The sequence below is a fragment of the Panicum hallii genome, chromosome 7 (assembly GCF_002211085.1).
Source record: "Panicum hallii strain FIL2 chromosome 7, PHallii_v3.1, whole genome shotgun sequence".
Taxonomy (NCBI): Eukaryota; Viridiplantae; Streptophyta; class Magnoliopsida; order Poales; family Poaceae; genus Panicum; species Panicum hallii.
The window spans coordinates 36128776-36145905 of record NC_038048.1 but is presented as its reverse complement, the minus strand read 5'-3'; the positions used below and the strand labels follow the sequence as shown (position 1 = coordinate 36145905).

The window sequence follows — 17130 nt, the reverse complement described above, 5'->3', positions numbered from 1 at the left end:
CCATACTTTAAACATCTTGACGTTAGTAGTTCGTTTTGGCCATCCCTCCAACTTCAACGTTTGGAGGTGATGAGTTCGACAAAACAATGCTAGCATAAGCAGTAGGCACGTAGCCCAATCTGATTCCTTTATTTTCTGCAAGCAAGTGGCGTACGTAGCTAAGCTAGTAGATCCGTTTTACTCTTCTACCTCCAGTGTCAACAACGACATCAACTTACAAAGCCACTGCTAATGTAATGTTCCTTTCCCGATGAACCATCTGAATCGAAAACGTGCATACTGATTAAAGCAAAGGCATCTCTTGTAAGTTGTAACACAGGAATCAAAGCGGTGCGCAAGTAATTGGTCATTGCCCACTAAGATACCACTTCGTTACTCTCACGGAGAGTTTTGACAATCCATTAACATAACACTTCTAGTGCACTAGGAGAGCAGCATCGGTCACTACAGTACTAACAACTACGCCCAATGCTTAGATCAAACTAATACAACTGCTGGGGCAACTGGCAGTCTGCCGCTGCTGAAACAGCAGGAAGCAAGAATCCCCCGGCTCAAGCCCTACCAACCCTAACTACATCAGCCAGGAGCGTCCCGCGCTCACTCTCTGCTCCTCTTGTTGCTGCAAGCCGGGCACTTGTACTGCTTTATGTGCTCTGCCTTGGCAGGAGTGATGCGGACACAATCACCATGGTACCAGTTCTCACAAATGTCGCAACCTATCCAGAATTCACCATTATTAGAATAGCTCCCTCCACATGTTCCGCACAGGTAAGCTTGATCCTTGTCACCTCCCTCTTCTTTGACCATCTGTTCCTCCTGCTTTGGCAGGGGCTGCTTTGCTGGCTTGCTGTTTGAATTGGGTTTCTTGGATGGCTGGAGTTGAAGGAAAAACGATCGAGTTGTCAAGAACCAGTGTGAATATTTGAACAAGAACCAAAGCATGTTATGTTGAGCGTGTGTGCTTACTTTAGAACCTGACTTGCTTTTGCCGTTGCTGTTGGCGGGTTTTGATTGCTTCTTCCCACTTCCTGTCACAACTTCATATACAGTGGGAAGATTACTGATCATCGTAAAGAGCCGTCTCCTGTAATGGCCAACATCAGATTTCCCAATAAATAGTAACTTTTAGCAAACACAACAATGTGCTACTACCTCAGAAAGCAGGTTTCTTCACAAGCAATAACTTAAACGTGATCATGCAAATAGAACCAGAATCTACTATTAGTACTTTTTTAAAAAAAAAAGATACTATTAGCACTTGGATTTTGGAAAATAAAAAACAGCTGGTCCCAACTCCCAACTCTTTACTGCTATGCAAGAATTAAGTTTATGTCAGTGATGGTGCCTTCATCTTGTGTGATCTTTTATAGATAGACCTGTGCATACATCTGCGCCCTAGGAGGTAGGATCATATGGATATGTACCACATTTTGATGCTTGTTTATGGTTCATCATTGCCTCCTGATTTATCTTTCAGGAAACAATTGTTGTGCACGATGAATATTGAATAGGTTGACAGTTTATGGTTACTACAGATATATGCTGGGGAGACTCAACTATCCTTTCCAATATTGGCAATGCCCGTAGCAGCCTAGATTCACAGATCTAATACCATGAAACTGGAACCTAACATACAAGGCATTTCTGAATGACATCCTGAGAAGAACTGTAGCAAGCAAAGTAAGCATTCTCTAAAACAATCGTATTCGAGAAGTTTGGACTTTAGAAATAGAATATAAAGACATTTCAATGTAAAGTAAACCAGACCTGGCATCTTTATCAAATCCAAAGCGAGCTCCAAAGTAAAATGCCACAGCAATTAACCACGCATCACTGTGTACAGCAACTAGCGTGAGCCAATCTTTCTCGGCCATTCCATCACGAGCAAAGTTTATTCCCAGTGCTGGCTCTGGAAGTTCAGGAGGAACTTCCTCAGCTGGAAGGGTCACTTCCCAGGTTTCATTAGATAGCCCATAGAGGCACAAGTTCTCCTTCTCTGGAAAAATAAAGACCACTTTACATCAGCATTATGAGTACGAAAGAGACAACAAGGCCCATGACACAAAATGGCACTTATAATGCGTAAGAGAGTAGTAGTAGGTTGATTAATTAAAGAAAACAAGGAAGCATATAAAAGCTATTTCTGCCAGAGCCAACAGAACAACTAATGTATCTTGCCAGAAGCCAGGCTCAATGCAATGCAATGCAATTGGGACAATTCTGCAGTTTCAGGCACAAAAGGCCTGTCCAGTCTAAGCTTGTGGTCAACTGGTCACTGCCCATAATTTTTTTCCCGGATTCCCAGGTAAGCATAAATGCAAGTGAACGCTAGCATCCTCTAACTCAGATTAACAATGGCCAAAGGTCAGATAAACAATACAAACCTTCATGGCGCCCTACAAGTGGCCCAAATTTGCAAGTATTTACATAGACTTAACGCCCTCACTACAGTTGACTAACTAGTAATTCCACTCCGTCGACACAGACGCCCGTGCATCCTAATCGATTAACTAAACACCACAGAAAGCAACCCTGCCACAGCAGGCGCAGTGGAACTTCATTTAGCGCCACAACAGCAGTCCCAATCCAGTACCCCTAAAGCTGTAAAGCAGTTGAACACCGAATCCAGCGAAAACAAAGAAAGAAGCAAATCCTCACCTGGGTCACACATCTTGTAGAACTTCTCCACATCTGTGCACCACGAAAACAGCCAAGCAAACGAAACCGTAAGCCACGAATCCCGCACCAAAATCCAGAATGAGGAAACGACCGCGGGGGGGGGGGGGGGGGGCGCACCGGTGGTGAGGGCCTTGACGATGCCGGCGCGGCGGCCGCGGAAGTCCCTGAAGACGTCCTCGGGGGTGCGCACGTTCGGGAAGATGGGGGCCGAGCCGGACTCGTCCATCGCGGCCGCCCGGCCGCCCGGGAGGAGCGGCGGGGGCCGAGGCGAGGCTAGGGTTCCGGCGGGAGAGGAAGCGGAGACGGCAGCGGAGGTGGTGGGCGGCGGTGGTGGGAGGGTACTGGGTAGTGGGGGCGGAGAGGATTATTAGAAATTCAGACCCGGGTGGGCGGAAGTTGGAGGGGCTCCTCTAATTTTGGTGAGGGAGTGGGGGATTGGTGAAGAAGGGTGGACTCGGAGTGCCTCAGGTCTGAAGGTGGGCCTGTCCGGGCCGTATCTATTCGTGGGCCGGATTAGCTAACATGTTTTCGCTGATTCCTCTAGTCAGGTTGACCTTTGGGGCCCACCGGATCCGGCGAAGGGAGCGCCGGAGACGAAGGGAGAAGACGAGGGCACTCAAAAATCATCTCATGCAATGGCATATAGGTTTTCACACAGTGCGATGTCCAGTACTACTGCTCAAACTCCTTTTACCTTAACCTCTGCGGCTCTGTGTTTCGACCATGCATGACTATGCTATACGCGTACAGATACACATGCTTGTCTAATTAACCTTTGTAACCATCATCTACTTGTAACAATATACACTAACTATACAGCATAATTACAGAGGCAGCATGTAACATTGAACAACTGTGCGCTGTTGTTCAAAGGTCGAAGCTGTGGCTGTTGAAGTGGAAGACCGCGCGGCGGCCGCTCTTCCCCGCCCCGCCGCCGCGGCGGAGGTTCCGAGCCCGGCACTCCCTCGCCACGCTCGTCTGCAGCCCCTGCGGCCCGCACACCAGCACGCCCACGTCCGCCGCGTCGCCGGCGCGCTCCGCGAACGTCGCCAACTCCGCTGAAAAACCAATCCACAAACTCACAAATTAAACCCGGGCCCGTTCACCCGCTGCAACACTGCCACTTGATCGCCGCAGTCAGCTTCAGTTTCAGTTACCTTCGAAGTCTGGCCGGCACCCGTACCGGGTGGTCCGCTGGGCGGCGAGGCTGACGCCGTCACCACCGGCGGCTGCGGGCGGTGTCTGCTCGGCGCGCCGTGACTGGGAGGCGGTGGCGTCCCACTTCTCGTCCTCCAGCCTCCGCTTCTCCGACAGGTGCCACAGGAGCACGACGAGGCCGCCGGGGAGGGCGACGCCGGCGGCCATGCACAGCATGAACAGGAGGCCCAGGTACCACCACGCGACCACGTTGTGGGGCTTCACGTAGTACACCTGCACCAGGGCGTACGCCAGGAGGAAGCCGAGCGTCGACGCCAGGAAGTACATGGCCGCCCAGAAGTTGTCACCCGTGCCCACCAGCCCGGACATGGTCGTCCCGTTCTTGACGAACATGCCGGGGACTTTCCGGTCGTCCCCAACGATGCCATCCTCCTGCAGCGCCAGGTGCCATCGCCATGGAACAGTGAGCTACTTATTCGAGAGGTCGTGGATAAAAAGGTAAAGCGAAATTCTTTGAGCAATAGACTGCGTGGTACTTACCAATGGAGCCTGGGATTCTTGGGTCACGAAGGCCTGGATATCCAGGCGCAACTTGTCAGAGACAGATGAACTGATGGTCTGCGCATCGACGGCCGACAAGAGAGAAAGCTCCTTGGACTTCTTCACTGACCACAGGACCAGCACGTTCTTGGGCATGCACTGCTTGCCCTCCTCGATCCTGTGGATTATGTCACTCAAGATCGCCAAGAACGGCGATATTCCGATTCCTCCTGCCACCAGGATGAGATTCTCGTACCTGGATGTTTACCATGCAAAAGTCAAGAACTTGAACTTTTAACCAATGGCATTTTTTCAGCTAGTAGCTAGAAAGTATTTGGGTTAACTCAAAACTTACATCAAGTGGTAGGGAGATTCATGTCCATACGGCCCTTCCACACAGGCTGTTATGCGGCCACATTGCAGATCGGAGTCACCCCTGTTCTGCTCCTGGACATCGGTGATGATGCTCCTCAGTTTTTCAGTCCATGTGCCCAGTACTTTTATGAGAACAGACATGTGGTATCTCCCATCCATTGGACTCGAAGATACACTGAACGGATGCCACTGCAAGAATGACAATTCGCGCACTTGAATGAAGATGAAACTGAGTGCATTGTAGCGGAGACCTGTAGAACAAGAAGCAACTGTTAAAGAGACAGTAACAGCAGAAATGAAACAGTGATTAATGCCGTACAAGGAAAGTAAGCACTTTACTTGCTGGTTTTGAGAAGACTAGCTCCACTGTCCCGCATGGGCGGCAGGCAGCTGAAATGATGTCAACTTTGGCCCTTGACTGCCAAAACCTTAGGAAGCGGTCGAGCATGAAGAGGAAGACGGCCCCAGCTGAAATGCTGAAGATGAAGTCGCCGACGTGTAATGCCAAGAACATGATAAAGATGACGTAGAGTTGGTGGGTGTAGAAGAAGAGCTCAAAGAATCTCTTCCTCACTGGGTGAAGTGAGGTCACCCACATAAGTAGGCCGGCTGCCAAGCTGATCACGCCAGGGAGGTTTGCAATTCCAACTTCCTTCCATCCTAGCATCTAGAAAGACAGAACCACGTACACACTTAATAGAATCACAAGTTCTGAGATATAGAACACTAGTAACAACAGACTACTTTGCTATCAGCCACAACTTGTAAACTTTTTGAGATCTGAAAGGGTTTTCAGTCATATTCTAGTTGTTGACCGTCAGTATTTTCTATGTTTCAGACACATTTCCAACATGTATTCACTAGTCAGTAGACTGCAATTTCTTATAAACCAAAACAACAAGATAAAAAATAGGTAAGGCATTGACCATGGAAAACCATAATCCGGAATGATTCTATATCACTTTGTACTTACTTTTTTAATTAGGAGCCCCTGCATGGACCATTCGATCACATAGCACAAGCCATGCAATGTAAAGAGAGCCATCGTGAGATGTCCGAGCCAGACATGGTATCTAGTAGCATGCTCAAATGGAATGTCGATAAGCCGAAGAAGAACTGAGCCTCTCGCAACTGGCAGGAACAGGAACAACATGCAGAACAGCCCAACTGAGCCTAAGCGGAGGCCGATGACATGCAGTATCAACTCACTGCAAGGAAAAACTTATAATACTTAGAACTTTGCTGATCAGATCATCAACTAACCTATGTCACCGACTACATCATGCTATTCAATTTTTAGTTGTACGATCATGGTACTTATCTTCAGACTCAATAAATCATCGTCAATTGTTCTTACTAACAGAAGTTTTGCAGTGAACTACATTCTCCCCAGCTCTTCCAGCTATTTTTAGAATACTTTTACTATCTACTTCCACCATTAAAACATTATATGCATCATTTTCTATATATAAGTTATTACAAGGTAAATGGGACAGGAATCTCGTAATATAAATAAATAACACGAGACAGAAAAACCAATGAACTAGTATCTGTGCATGCTCCACAACTCAAGCAGTAACACTGCAATCAATATATAATCATGCATCATCCACAGCAGTATTTTCTGAAAAAAAATAAACGGAACTTCATTGTGGAGCATTAGAAATACAACCTTTTAGCATCAGCAATGGTCAACTATATATAAGTGCCAAGGTACAAATGATGACACTAAATGTAAAACTTAGTTCTTGAGCCTAAAGTGTTGCTGGCATGCCTAACATTGTTGACTACTTGACTTCAACAGGCTTTCAGTCTGGGCCACAAAATTTAAAGAAAAGCAGAAGAAAAGGGAAATGGCTTTCAAGCAATCTATCCTTCATCATTGTACATACCTATCAGTCTTTGATGGTATATCGAATTTTGAGACGAGGCTCACACTCTCCAAAGCATAATAGGTCATTGAGTAGACGACATAAACGATAAATAGGACAATTCCGATGAATTCAACTGCAGAAACAACTCCAAAAGGGCCGTCGACAAGAACAGGGAATGTCCAGAGACGGAAACTCAATGACCTCAGCTTCCTCTTCCTGGTATACAAGTAAGAGTAATGATGAGTTATGGACATGAACCAGAAGCAGGCACAGGCCACTCTTCGAGAAATCTATGTAAAAGTCCTGCAGTTCTGTGATCTGAACTTAAAATGTTCAGATTGTTCTGAGCTTACAATTTCAGAATCTGAACCATCGCGCTGTGTTTTGCGGTAGAATGAGAACAACTATTTACCAGTGTTGTAAGCCTGCAATTTCACCTAAGAATTGGACTAGAATGCCTAGATTTGTTTTAGTTATTGAAATAATTTAGTACAGCACACTAAATAAAATATTCCCACAATTCAGTCTCTTCTAAGGCCCTCCATAATGTGTGGCTAAAAGTGATGCCCAAAAAGGAGAGAGAAGATTGGAGCATCACTCTTCCCGCTGTGGCTTGTGATGCTAAGTTCAAGTGATGCTCAAAAAACTGGGAGCGGAGCATGTACATGCACCGGTGCTCCATTCCTAAACAATTTTTCTTCTGCTCTTGTTGTTGCAAGCTGAACTCCCTACCGCCTGATGCATGGGAGCAAGATAGCAATATTTTATTTCCTGCGGATCCCGAGCTTTTACATAGCTGCCATGCCAAACTTTTCACACGCTGAAGCTTTGGAGAGTGATGCTTATTTTCTTGCAGTGGGGCCAATTTATTTTCAGGCTTCACTAGCACATTGTGGAGGGCCTAAGGCCCCTAGGATTTCTCCAACGCCTATCAATGGAGCCAATGACCAAATTCCCCCACAAAAATCTCATAACTGCATGACAAGGGGGAAAACACTTACTCCACATGATCACTCGGGAAGAAGGAGATGTACACATATGCCAGAAGCGCAATGATCAGGATGGGCGCGCTGAAGGTCAGAAAAATGCCACCTGCAAGAACCAGGAACAAGAAAATGGGGAAAGACCAGTCACTTACTTTCCCCTACTTTCACATCGGAAAAGGAAGAAGAAGAGTACGATTTCTTGATGAGAGCGTACCGGCGATGCCAAACGCGGAGTCCCTGGTGAGCCCGACCCACTTCTTGAACACCGCCTGCGCGGGCTTGGTCGGGTAGAGGAAGATTCCCGCGGCCCAGGTGAGGAACACCGCCCACATCAGGAACTTGAGCACGGTCCTGGCCAGCGACGGCAGCGGGGCGGCGGCGGGCGCCGAGGACGAGCCCTTGGCACCGGCGGCATGGCGCTGCAGGAGCGGCTCCCGTTCGTGGGCCATGGCGCGGGGAAGGCCAGAAGAAGAAGAAGGTAAAATGGAGGGCTGGAGGCGCGAGAGAATCTGGGGCCGCGCTAGCTTGCTCGCCCCCACCAGTGGGGCTAGGCCTCGCCGCTTTTATACGGCCATGGTACCAGGCGCAGGCGACGCCGTCCGCGACGGCGACGAGTTGGCGCGGAGGGCGCGGCGCGGCACGGCGCGCAGGGGATGCCAGTGCCATTATCAGGTGGTTGCGGCTGCGGCGTCGCTGAGCAGAGTGGCGCAGTGAGCCAAGCCACACAACCAACGTGTGCTTCAGGAAGGGCCACCCGTGAGATCGGAAAAGCAAACGCCCACGTCAATCCCAGGTGAAAAATTTTACAGCAAAAGATCGTTTCCCGGAAAATTTTTCCATGGAGCTCCTTCGTTTCAACCAGCGCTGTCAAAAGATGCTCACCGAAGTAGAATCGGTTCACCAGGGTCGAGGCTTGAACGCGCTGACGAGTGCCACAGAAAATTCGAGTGGGAGCATTTCTCTCCGGATAAGAGGAGAAAGGGTCTTCATTTTTTAAGAAAAGGGGAGAAAGGATCTCCTTTTTCTGAGGTAAAAAGAGAATGAAATCTAGCATTCACCTGTCATCATCCTTCCTCTTGAACGCCGTAGGTGCGTTATCTTCCCACGAAGAATTCCCACTGATTGGAGCAGGGACCCTTTCGTCCAGCGACATCGCATTCATCCTCCGATAAAGACCCCATTAGCTCTCCAGCTAAGCTCCCAGAAACGAAGAAGGAAAGGAAAAGAAAGAAACTCCAGCCACGGGAATTAAGGTGGCTGCCGTTGCCGGGGGAGACCGTGCTGTGCGGTGGCCGCCGATCGACCATCCATCCATCCAGCCCCAGGCTTGCTGCAGAGCGACTTGGCCGTCCATCCGTCACGGCGATCTCCTTTCAACACCACGGCGATGGATCAACTGGGACCTCCGAGGAAGACAATGGATAGAATGACGATAGATCGGGGATGGCCCTACGCGGGGCGGCGGGTGAGAGACGAGGACCGGTGGGCCCGGGCCGTAGCTCTCGCCGGTGGCCCTGGCAAGCGACTAGTACTGCGTGGGCCCGTCGGCCCGTACGGACCGAAATGGCTCAGCCACACGTCCCCCGGGCTCTCTCCTGGGCCACTAGTCTTCCTGGCTATTTTTTTGCTTCTGGCTGACAGGAAAAAAAAAATCAGGAGACGGACGGATGGGCCGCTGCGGAAGACGACGAAAGCCCATACACGTGCACGCTGGAATACCTTACGAGTTGGGCTGGTCTATTAGATGGTTTACAAGGCCGGCGCATGTCTTTTCTTTTTGTTTCGAGATGCCAACCTGCTCTTAAGCACAGTAGATTTTACGCCTGGTGGAGATGATCCACGATTCTATGCCAAAGGGCAAATCAAGCTCACGCTTTCTGGAATTTATTTTTCACTTCTTTTTAAGTTGAACCTTCCTGCTTTTAATAGAAGGAACCCCTCAAGAATTGACAAAGTCTAGATAACCTCCTAAACTATTTTATGTTTCAAATTTACTCCTAGTCTCCCACAACTATATCAATTTGTTCAATTTACCCATAATGAGATTTACCTTTTTTCTCCATACATAACTGGAGTTTTAAGTTAAAATTTTATAGGATAAGACATACATCATAAACATATTTTTCAAAATATTTCATAATTCTTTTTGTCATTTTATAGGATAGGCCATCTAATAGTAAATTAATCTTGGGATAAACAATTGTAAAAAAAGTAATGATGAAAAAAATCATAATATACTTTTTAACATAAGTTATGATGTCCACTATTAACCTACAAAAAACAGCTTTAAACTCCATATGTACAGAAAAAAAAGAAAAAAGGACAAATACGGAAAGGGTTAAATTGGATCAATTGACATAGTTGTAGGTGTAAATTAAACCAAAACTTAGTTTATGAGGTTATATGGTTTCGTCAGGAAATATTTTGAACCTTTTCTTTCACAGAAAGCACATAAAGTTTAGGGGTACAAAGATTAGTAATTGCTGGGATTACCAGCTCATATGAGGATACAAGCTAATAGCCATAACCTAAGCAAAGCGCTACAAAATATTTCTCGAATACGTAGGAGAGCTGCACATCATTATATACATATTTCTCGAATACGTAGGAGAGCTGCACATCATTATATACGATCAAAGTTTCTCTTGTACCCCATAAAGCCAACAGCTTCTATTACCTTTCCAACTCCGTTTTCAGAGTCACACCTGTCTGAAGCTTGCCTTGGAACGCCAAACAAAAGAAAGACTTTCAGCTTAAGCGGCATTTTGTTCTCCCAGAGTTTCTTTACTCTCTTACTGACAACCCCCTTTTCGTGTTTTTGGTCTCTTGGTTTGCGGCCAACAATTTTTTGGAGTCCTTGGAGCATCTTGAAAATACATAATGTTTGCCTGTATTGCTTCCCCATAAGAAAACGGGGTAACAAAACTCTAAAAAACTATTTACTCAACTTTCTTCAAGATCAGAGTCAATCCCCGTCCTTTCCGTGTCTTCACCCCAGCAATGGCGGAGTCCCCTTTCTTGGCCGCAGACCAATGCCCGAGGACGTGAAGGTCATCCGCTAAACACTCGCCGCGGTGGCGGGCTCACAAGTCGGCCACGGAGCTCGCCCCCCAAGCGATGGAATGGCTGTGCCCTGTACTGCTGTGCACAGTGCGTCAGCGACGTACCAAGAACAGGAACGAGCTCCTGGCTTGCAAAGCAAAAATGTCCACCCTTTTCCCCTCCCAAAGCAAGCGCCCACGGCGATGAGAGGGCGCCGATGTGTAATCTGCAATCCACGCACACATGCAAGCGCATCCAAAAGTCAAACGCGTAATGCACCTGCACTTCACATCTGGAGACTCCCCCAGCTTGATCGTTCGGTACATTGCGCACGCGCCGCTCTGCCGATGCGTCAGGAACAGCCATTTCCCATGTCGAATTGATCTCGGTGGATGGTGAGCACCGAGCTGATCGACGCGCGGAGCTAGCCGATCGTTGTCGCCGATCGCCGGCGCCATCCGCCAGGTGGCCATGTACGCGGCCAAGCACCGGGGCCACTCGTCGCAGCATCAGCAGCAGCACGTCGACGAGGCGGTGATGGGCGGCGTCGCCAACGGCCACGGGCACCGGCCAGCGGCGCCGCGGCCGGCGCCCCGGCGCGCCAAGCTCAAGATCCTGCTCGTCGTCATCGCCACCAACCTCGTCTCCGTCTACCTCTTCTCTGGGGCGTCGCTGTCCGTGCACCTCCCGGCGTCGGCGCCGCGGATCCACCTGTGGGACTCGGCCGCGCTGCTGCGGGACCTCAACGCCACGCGCGCCGCGCTCGCGGGCGCCCGCGCGGAGCTCGCGGCGCTGCGGGCGCAGTGCAACGCGTCGTCGCACCTCCTCGAGTCCGTGCTCGCAGGCCTCGGCGCCGTGCACGGGGACGCGCCGGAGGCCAGGGACTTCGGCGGGTGGCCCGAGGAGCCCACGGGAGAGCTCAAGCTCGCCATCGAGCCCCACAGGCTGCCCCTCGGCTTCCACGCCAACTTCGGCACCGACGAGCTCTTCCCGGGGCTGGGCTTCGCCTGCCGCAACTTCCAGGAGGAGCTGGCGCAGTACATGGCGTACGACGCCGGCGCCGAGTGCCCCGACGACGACGCCCTCGCGCTGCAGCTGACGCTCAAGGGGTGCGAGCCGCTGCCCCGCCGCCGTTGCCGGGCGAGGTCGCCGGCGGGGTACGTGGAGCCGGCGCCGCTGCCGCGGAGCCTGTGGTCCGTCCCGCCGGACACCACCGTGCGCTGGGCGCCGTACACGTGCAAGAACTACACCTGCCTCGTGCAGCGCGCGCGCACCCGTGGCGGCGCCTACTTCTGCAAGGACTGCTTCGACCTGGAGGGGAAGGAGCGGCGGCGGTGGCAGGCCGACAACGGCGGTCCCGGGTTCAGCATCGACAGCGTGCTCCGGTCCCGGGCGCCTGGCACGGTGCGGGTCGGGCTCGACATCGGCGGCGGCACGGGCACGTTCGCGGCGCGGATGCGGGAGCGGAACGTGACGGTGGTGACCACGACGCTGGACCTGGACGCGCCCTTCAACCGGTTCGTGGCGTCGCGCGGGCTGGTGCCGCTGCAGATCACGCTCATGCAGCGGCTGCCCTTCGCCGACGGCGTGCTGGACATCGTGCACTCCATGAACGCGCTCAGCAACTGGGTGCCCGACGCCGTGCTCGAGGCCGCGCTCTTCGACATCTACCGGGTGCTCAGGCCCGGCGGCGTCTTCTGGCTGGACCACTTCTTCTGCCTGGGCCCGCAGCTCAACGCCACCTACGTGCCCATCTTCGACCGCGTCGGCTTCCGGCGGCTCCGATGGAAGGCCGGCCGGAAGCTCGACCTCGGCGCCGAGAGGAACGAGTGGTACGTGTCGGCGCTGCTCGAGAAGCCCATGACTTGAGTCTATTGTTGTCCGGGCGCCTGCCGTCGCTTTTCGTAATCCGTTTGTTGTTTGTTTCGTCCCTCCATTTGCTGATGCTCTTTGGATTGTCAATTTGGCATGACACGGGCCTGAGGAAAAGAATTAGCATTGTAGGGAGAAAATGGTGAGACTGTGACAAGAATTATAGACAGTTTTTAAACATTTTTTCATGAAATAATTCAGCGAAGCTGTTCCCGAACTCTGACTGCTGCTGCGCATGCTGTGTGATTTGTCGTCAAAAGTTACTAGGTCTAGCATTCCCACTCTTAACTCTTTCCATCATGTACTCGAGCAGCCATGTATACTTGGCACCATAGGTAAGGTGGTTGGGTAAGAACATAGATTCATCAGAAACTTGTTTCTGAGAAATCTCAGCTCTTCAGTCTGAAGGTTTGTCAGCTTCAGAATGAATTCAGATGACGAGCATAAGACAGTGGGAGTACCAACAGACTTACATTTCGATAACATAGCAGAATCTTCAGACATGGAACATGTTGAATTAGGCCGATTATGAACACTGATACTTAAAAACAGACAAGTATTTCATGCCCAATTAACCGCTCGTTCAAGTATTCAAGAATAAATGGTCCGCATTTCGTCTGAATCTGTAGTGTTCAAAAAGAAGACAACCCTTTAGTGTTCAAAAAGAAGACAACCCGACCGTGGGACAAATGATAACGCAGTCAGCACAACGAACCATAATGCTAGGGCAGTATTTCCACCATGCACGAACAACAAACTGTCTTGCTCGTGAGCAAGATGGTATGTTTCGTTCAACTAAAACGAGGGACCAACATGCAGAGTGAAATGTCAATATTACGGACTAAATGTCTGAAGACACCAACAGAACTGAAACATGGTGAAATCAGAGCAAACAGGTAACTCTCAAGCCATGATCTTGGCCGACCTCATGTAGAGGCTGTCCACAACCTTCCCCACGTTTGAAATGGTCTCGAGTGTAGCAGGGAAGATTTCCTCGGTCTTGGGATCCTCAAAGATGATGAGGCAGCCTGCACCTTGATCTAGGGTCCCAGCAAATTTCTTGTCAAGGATCATCTGTGACAGCTTCTTCTCAACGTGGTCAACTGGCAATTCAATCATCTCTGCTATGTGGGCAATCTCCACCCTGGAATAGGGCTCAATCAGCCTGCAGAGATTCTGTTCCAGGAGCGTATCATACAGAGATGAAAGATGCCTGTGGACAATAGGGTCCTCCTCCAGCTGGGACTTGTAATCGCGAAGGGCGGTTTCAAAATACTTGAGAGATCTTTTAGAGTATGCATCGGCTACAGCCTTCATAGCATCAACATCAGGACCCAGATACTTTAGGCCAGCCTTAGATGAGATTATTCCTGCAACATCATCAGCTTGGTTGACCATTATCTTGCACAAGAGCATGTACTTCAGGCTGAAGATGGCCTTTGGGTCCTCCAGGGCACTGAAAGCTTCAAATGCTTCAAAGAAGTAGCTGTAAGCAGTCTTGTAATCCTTCTCTTCAGCATGGAGAATTCCACTCTGGAGATCAATAGTGCCCTGCTGAGCAGGTGGAACATAAATGGCATTTGCTGCTGTTCTAGCAGCAGTCAACGAGGCTTTGGCCTTTGGCAGGTTTCTCAGGGAGAAGTGAAGTTTGCTTTCCAGAAGGTCAATGTCCACCAGAAGTAACTTGTCATCAAGCCTCCTGACTTCCTTAATAAGACTAGTAAGGAGGGTAAGGGCTTCCGTATACTCCTGATTCTCTAACAAGAGAGCCGCCAACCTCGCCTCCACTCGCTGCCGAAGGAAGGTACGCTTCTCTGCACGGGTCCACTCCACCATCTCCTTGCAGAGTGAAATCTGAAGATCAGATGTTCCAGGTATCTTGGCAACAGCATCAATTATCCCGCGGACAATTTTTGCAGTCTTTGCCTTAGGAATCACTGCAAAAAATGGCCTGAGCTGGGTCAAAAGATTACGTAACTCCTCAGCTCGGTTCTCTTTAGTGAGGTAGTTTGTAAGATTTGTAATTGCAACTTCTTTTGTTCTCAGTGCATCAGCAGAAGAAGATGGGTCCTGAATGACACGGTAAAGGATTGAAATGGACTCTGAAGCATCCTTAGCCTCTTGAGCCTTGGCTAATGACTCAGTTGTAGCAGGAAGGTATGATGATTCCATTGAAGAAGACATGATTACTCCCTACAAGCCAACATAACAAATATAAGGTACCAGCTGTTAGAAAATGATGAATCTAGCAAGCATATATTTCTTTACAGCCATAAATTACGTGTCAACATAGTGGTACATGCATGAGACATATGATCCAGCTACCACCATTTACAGATGGCCTCTGGCTCCAAGGAAATCTAATTTTGTGCTATTAATCATTTAATTAAAAATGCACGATTGATCTTATGTGACACCAACAAGTTAGCAGAAGAAACAACAAAAAGAAACACATGCTTCCATGTTATGACTGACAGCAGCAAAGTTACAGACTCAGAAGGAGAAAAGCATAATCAGGTTTTGTGTGCAAAAAATTATCAATGCGGAAAAGATCAACCATCCAGAGTTACTGTAAGTGGAAGATTGGCACAGCAGCAAATAAATTATCATTGAGAGGCCACTACATCTAACAACATTAGATGATACTTCCAAGTCTTAGGAAACTTCAATGCCACTATGACTGACAACCAAATACTATTAACTTAATAGATAACATCCAGGAAAGTGGTAGATATAAAAGCTTTTCAATGGGTGCACACACTAACCAGAGTAGCAGAACTAACAACTAAAAAATTGCAATCAGAATTTTGGACAAGATTCTAGGTGCACGTGTAATTGCTCTCTCTTGGTAAAAAAATTATAATTTGGAGGCCTCATGCCAAAAGCAAGTTTTGAATGGGAAAGATTTTATAAAGCTTATCTATGAAACCTCTACTACCACCTGATTCCAATCAGTAATCTACCAGTGTGAATCATCAATTTACGGGAGTCATATCATCGGAGAGCAACAGCAATTGTGCTGCTACTTGTTGGAGGTTGAAGCCTCATCTAATTGAAGTGGAAGAGTGCTCGTTGGCATAGGTAAGCAATGGCTTCAGGTTTGAGCGCCAGGCTAAACCACATATATTTTGGCTCATCTGTTCACTGGAACACCACCAAGCTCTACATTTCTCGGTTGGACTCCACACCTACTCCGTAATACCTAGTAAACTTTATAAACTTTTGGGTGTGCCTGGGCACACTCAGTGACCCTGTTGGATGCACCCCTGCCAGGAATCAACGTTGTGCAAAACAGCTATCTTTAAACAGTGCCCAGAGAAGAGTGTAGGGGACAGCTAGCTACCAGACACCAGAATAGGGGATAATTTAGCTAGTTTCCACACAAATTGCTAAACCTGGCGGCCATAATCAAATACCCTAAACCCAAATCTAGCCAAAATCGAAGCAGCAGACCTCAACTGCCAACTCCACTACCAGCAAGATCGGATCGGCTACCCTGACACGCAGCAGACGAACCCACGACGGGGACCAGATGAATTCTGGAGCCCGGGTGCGGTGCAGCGATCCGGATCCCTCACTCGCGGAAAGGAAACGACGGAGCGGCCGATGCATCCAAGCCAATCTAGGGTTTACTTGCTTACCAACGAGAGGAGGGGTGGAGCAGCGTGCTCCGGGGGGGCAGGGAGGACCCAGGCACCGACGGAGGCGTGCGCGGCGGAGAGGCTGCTCGGGCGGTGGCGACTTACTTCGAGAGGAGGCGGGCCGGCGTCGACGGGATTGTCGCCTAGCGTCGATCGCCACAGCCGGCCGGCGCAAGGGGGAGAAGGATATTAGGAAGAGGACGGCGAGTTCCACTCGACCGGGGTTACCGAACCGAAACCTTTGCTTTTGAGTGGGCTGGGTTGCAAGCTAGTGTTGTTGGGTTTCATCAGTTGGTTATGGGCCTCGCTTACATCTGGGCCAGGACATACGGTCCTAGTACGTTCCGGCAAGGCCCACGCTCCCCCTGGCCTGCTGCTTGCTGCTGGTCCGGATCTCGGTTCTTCGTCTGGCCTTAGAAAATTCACATTCTTTTTTTTTGTCAAAAATAAATAAATCACATTCAGCTGCCTGTAAGTATGTAGTGGCCAATCAAATACCATTTCCTTTTCTAAGAAAGATGAATATCTGTGCTACAAAAAGACCTTTGCATTACCAAAAGCTTATTTTCTCGCGTGGGGCCCGGTGGGAGCACCTGATTCCCCTCTGCAGCGTGTGTAGGATTACATGTTCTTCCTGCTGATGCGCTGGCTTACATTGCATGCTCTCGCATGCAGGTTGCAGCCTTGCAGTGGAAGTAAACGCTAGTGCCATGCAGCGACGCGAGCCTTTTCCGCGCCGATGGATGGAATTGAAAAACCAGGCGGCCTTTCATGCACCCGCCTTTTTATAAAATTCCCTCGGTTATCTTAGGACTCTTCCTTTATATCGCCTTTATTAGGGTGTTGGTTAGAAAACTACAAGGAGCATACCAGTACAGTATACACCGAGAAAGCATCTAAAAAAATACACTGAAAAACAATGTGCACGAGGTCCATGGTCAAAAGGGGGTGATGAGTGGCTGG

General features: G+C 49.3%; 4 protein-coding genes across 6 annotated transcripts; 1 reads left to right on the top strand and 3 right to left on the bottom strand.

The window, feature by feature from the left end:
- Positions 1–304: 304 nt before the first annotated feature.
- Positions 305–3174, bottom strand: LOC112898959 (PHD finger protein ALFIN-LIKE 7-like). Its single transcript, XM_025967286.1, has 5 exons — positions 2797–3174; positions 2659–2691; positions 1768–1996; positions 967–1084; positions 305–873 (listed from the first exon to the last, which is right to left on the bottom strand). Exons 1-5 carry the CDS (start codon positions 2903–2905, stop codon positions 598–600), a joined length of 765 nt encoding a protein of 254 aa, XP_025823071.1. The 5' UTR covers positions 2906–3174; the 3' UTR covers positions 305–597.
- A 170-nt stretch (positions 3175–3344) lies between these two features.
- Positions 3345–8264, bottom strand: LOC112898958 (ferric reduction oxidase 7, chloroplastic-like). Of its 2 annotated transcripts, XM_025967284.1 has the most exons (9): positions 7827–8264; positions 7628–7718; positions 6645–6842; positions 5726–5960; positions 5092–5419; positions 4733–5003; positions 4378–4633; positions 3837–4269; positions 3345–3737 (listed from the first exon to the last, which is right to left on the bottom strand). In XM_025967284.1, exons 1-9 carry the CDS (start codon positions 8059–8061, stop codon positions 3547–3549), a joined length of 2238 nt encoding a protein of 745 aa, XP_025823069.1. In that variant the 5' UTR covers positions 8062–8264; the 3' UTR covers positions 3345–3546. The 2 variants fall into 2 exon arrangements, with proteins under 2 accessions (XP_025823069.1, XP_025823070.1); XM_025967285.1 differs by lacking the exon at positions 6645–6842 and having other exon boundaries at positions 7827–8263.
- Positions 8265–10979: 2715 nt separating this feature from the next.
- On the top strand, positions 10980–12743 carry LOC112901650. The gene has a single exon (XM_025970608.1). It carries the CDS (start codon positions 11126–11128, stop codon positions 12521–12523), a length of 1398 nt encoding a protein of 465 aa, XP_025826393.1. The 5' UTR covers positions 10980–11125; the 3' UTR covers positions 12524–12743.
- Positions 12744–13090: 347 nt separating this feature from the next.
- On the bottom strand, positions 13091–16386 carry LOC112899837 (26S proteasome non-ATPase regulatory subunit 11 homolog). Of its 2 annotated transcripts, none has more exons than XM_025968466.1 (2): positions 16168–16386; positions 13091–14719 (listed from the first exon to the last, which is right to left on the bottom strand). In XM_025968466.1, exon 2 carries the CDS (start codon positions 14708–14710, stop codon positions 13430–13432), a length of 1281 nt encoding a protein of 426 aa, XP_025824251.1. In that variant the 5' UTR covers positions 14711–14719; positions 16168–16386; the 3' UTR covers positions 13091–13429. The 2 variants fall into 2 exon arrangements, with proteins under 2 accessions (XP_025824251.1, XP_025824252.1); XM_025968467.1 differs by having other exon boundaries at positions 16273–16371.
- Between the last annotated feature and the right edge of the window lie 744 nt (positions 16387–17130).

Coding starts and splice junctions, on each gene's coding strand:
- LOC112898959 (XM_025967286.1), bottom strand. CDS start 2,905: ATGGACGAGTCCGGCTCGGCCCCCATCTTCCCGAACGTGCGCACCCCC. Junction 1,997..2,658: donor CTACAAGATGTGTGACCCAG/GTGAGGATTTGC, acceptor TTATTTTTCCAG/AGAAGGAGAACTTGTGCCTC. Junction 1,085..1,767: donor GGATTTGATAAAGATGCCAG/GTCTGGTTTACT, acceptor TGGCCATTACAG/GAGACGGCTCTTTACGATGA.
- LOC112898958 (XM_025967284.1), bottom strand. CDS start 8,061: ATGGCCCACGAACGGGAGCCGCTCCTGCAGCGCCATGCCGCCGGTGCC. Junction 6,843..7,627: donor TTCCCGAGTGATCATGTGGA/GTAAGTGTTTTC, acceptor CTTGTATACCAG/GAAGAGGAAGCTGAGGTCAT. Junction 5,420..5,725: donor AGGGGCTCCTAATTAAAAAA/GTAAGTACAAAG, acceptor CTGTCTTTCTAG/ATGCTAGGATGGAAGGAAGT.
- LOC112901650 (XM_025970608.1), top strand. CDS start 11,126: ATGTACGCGGCCAAGCACCGGGGCCACTCGTCGCAGCATCAGCAGCAG.
- LOC112899837 (XM_025968466.1), bottom strand. CDS start 14,710: ATGTCTTCTTCAATGGAATCATCATACCTTCCTGCTACAACTGAGTCA.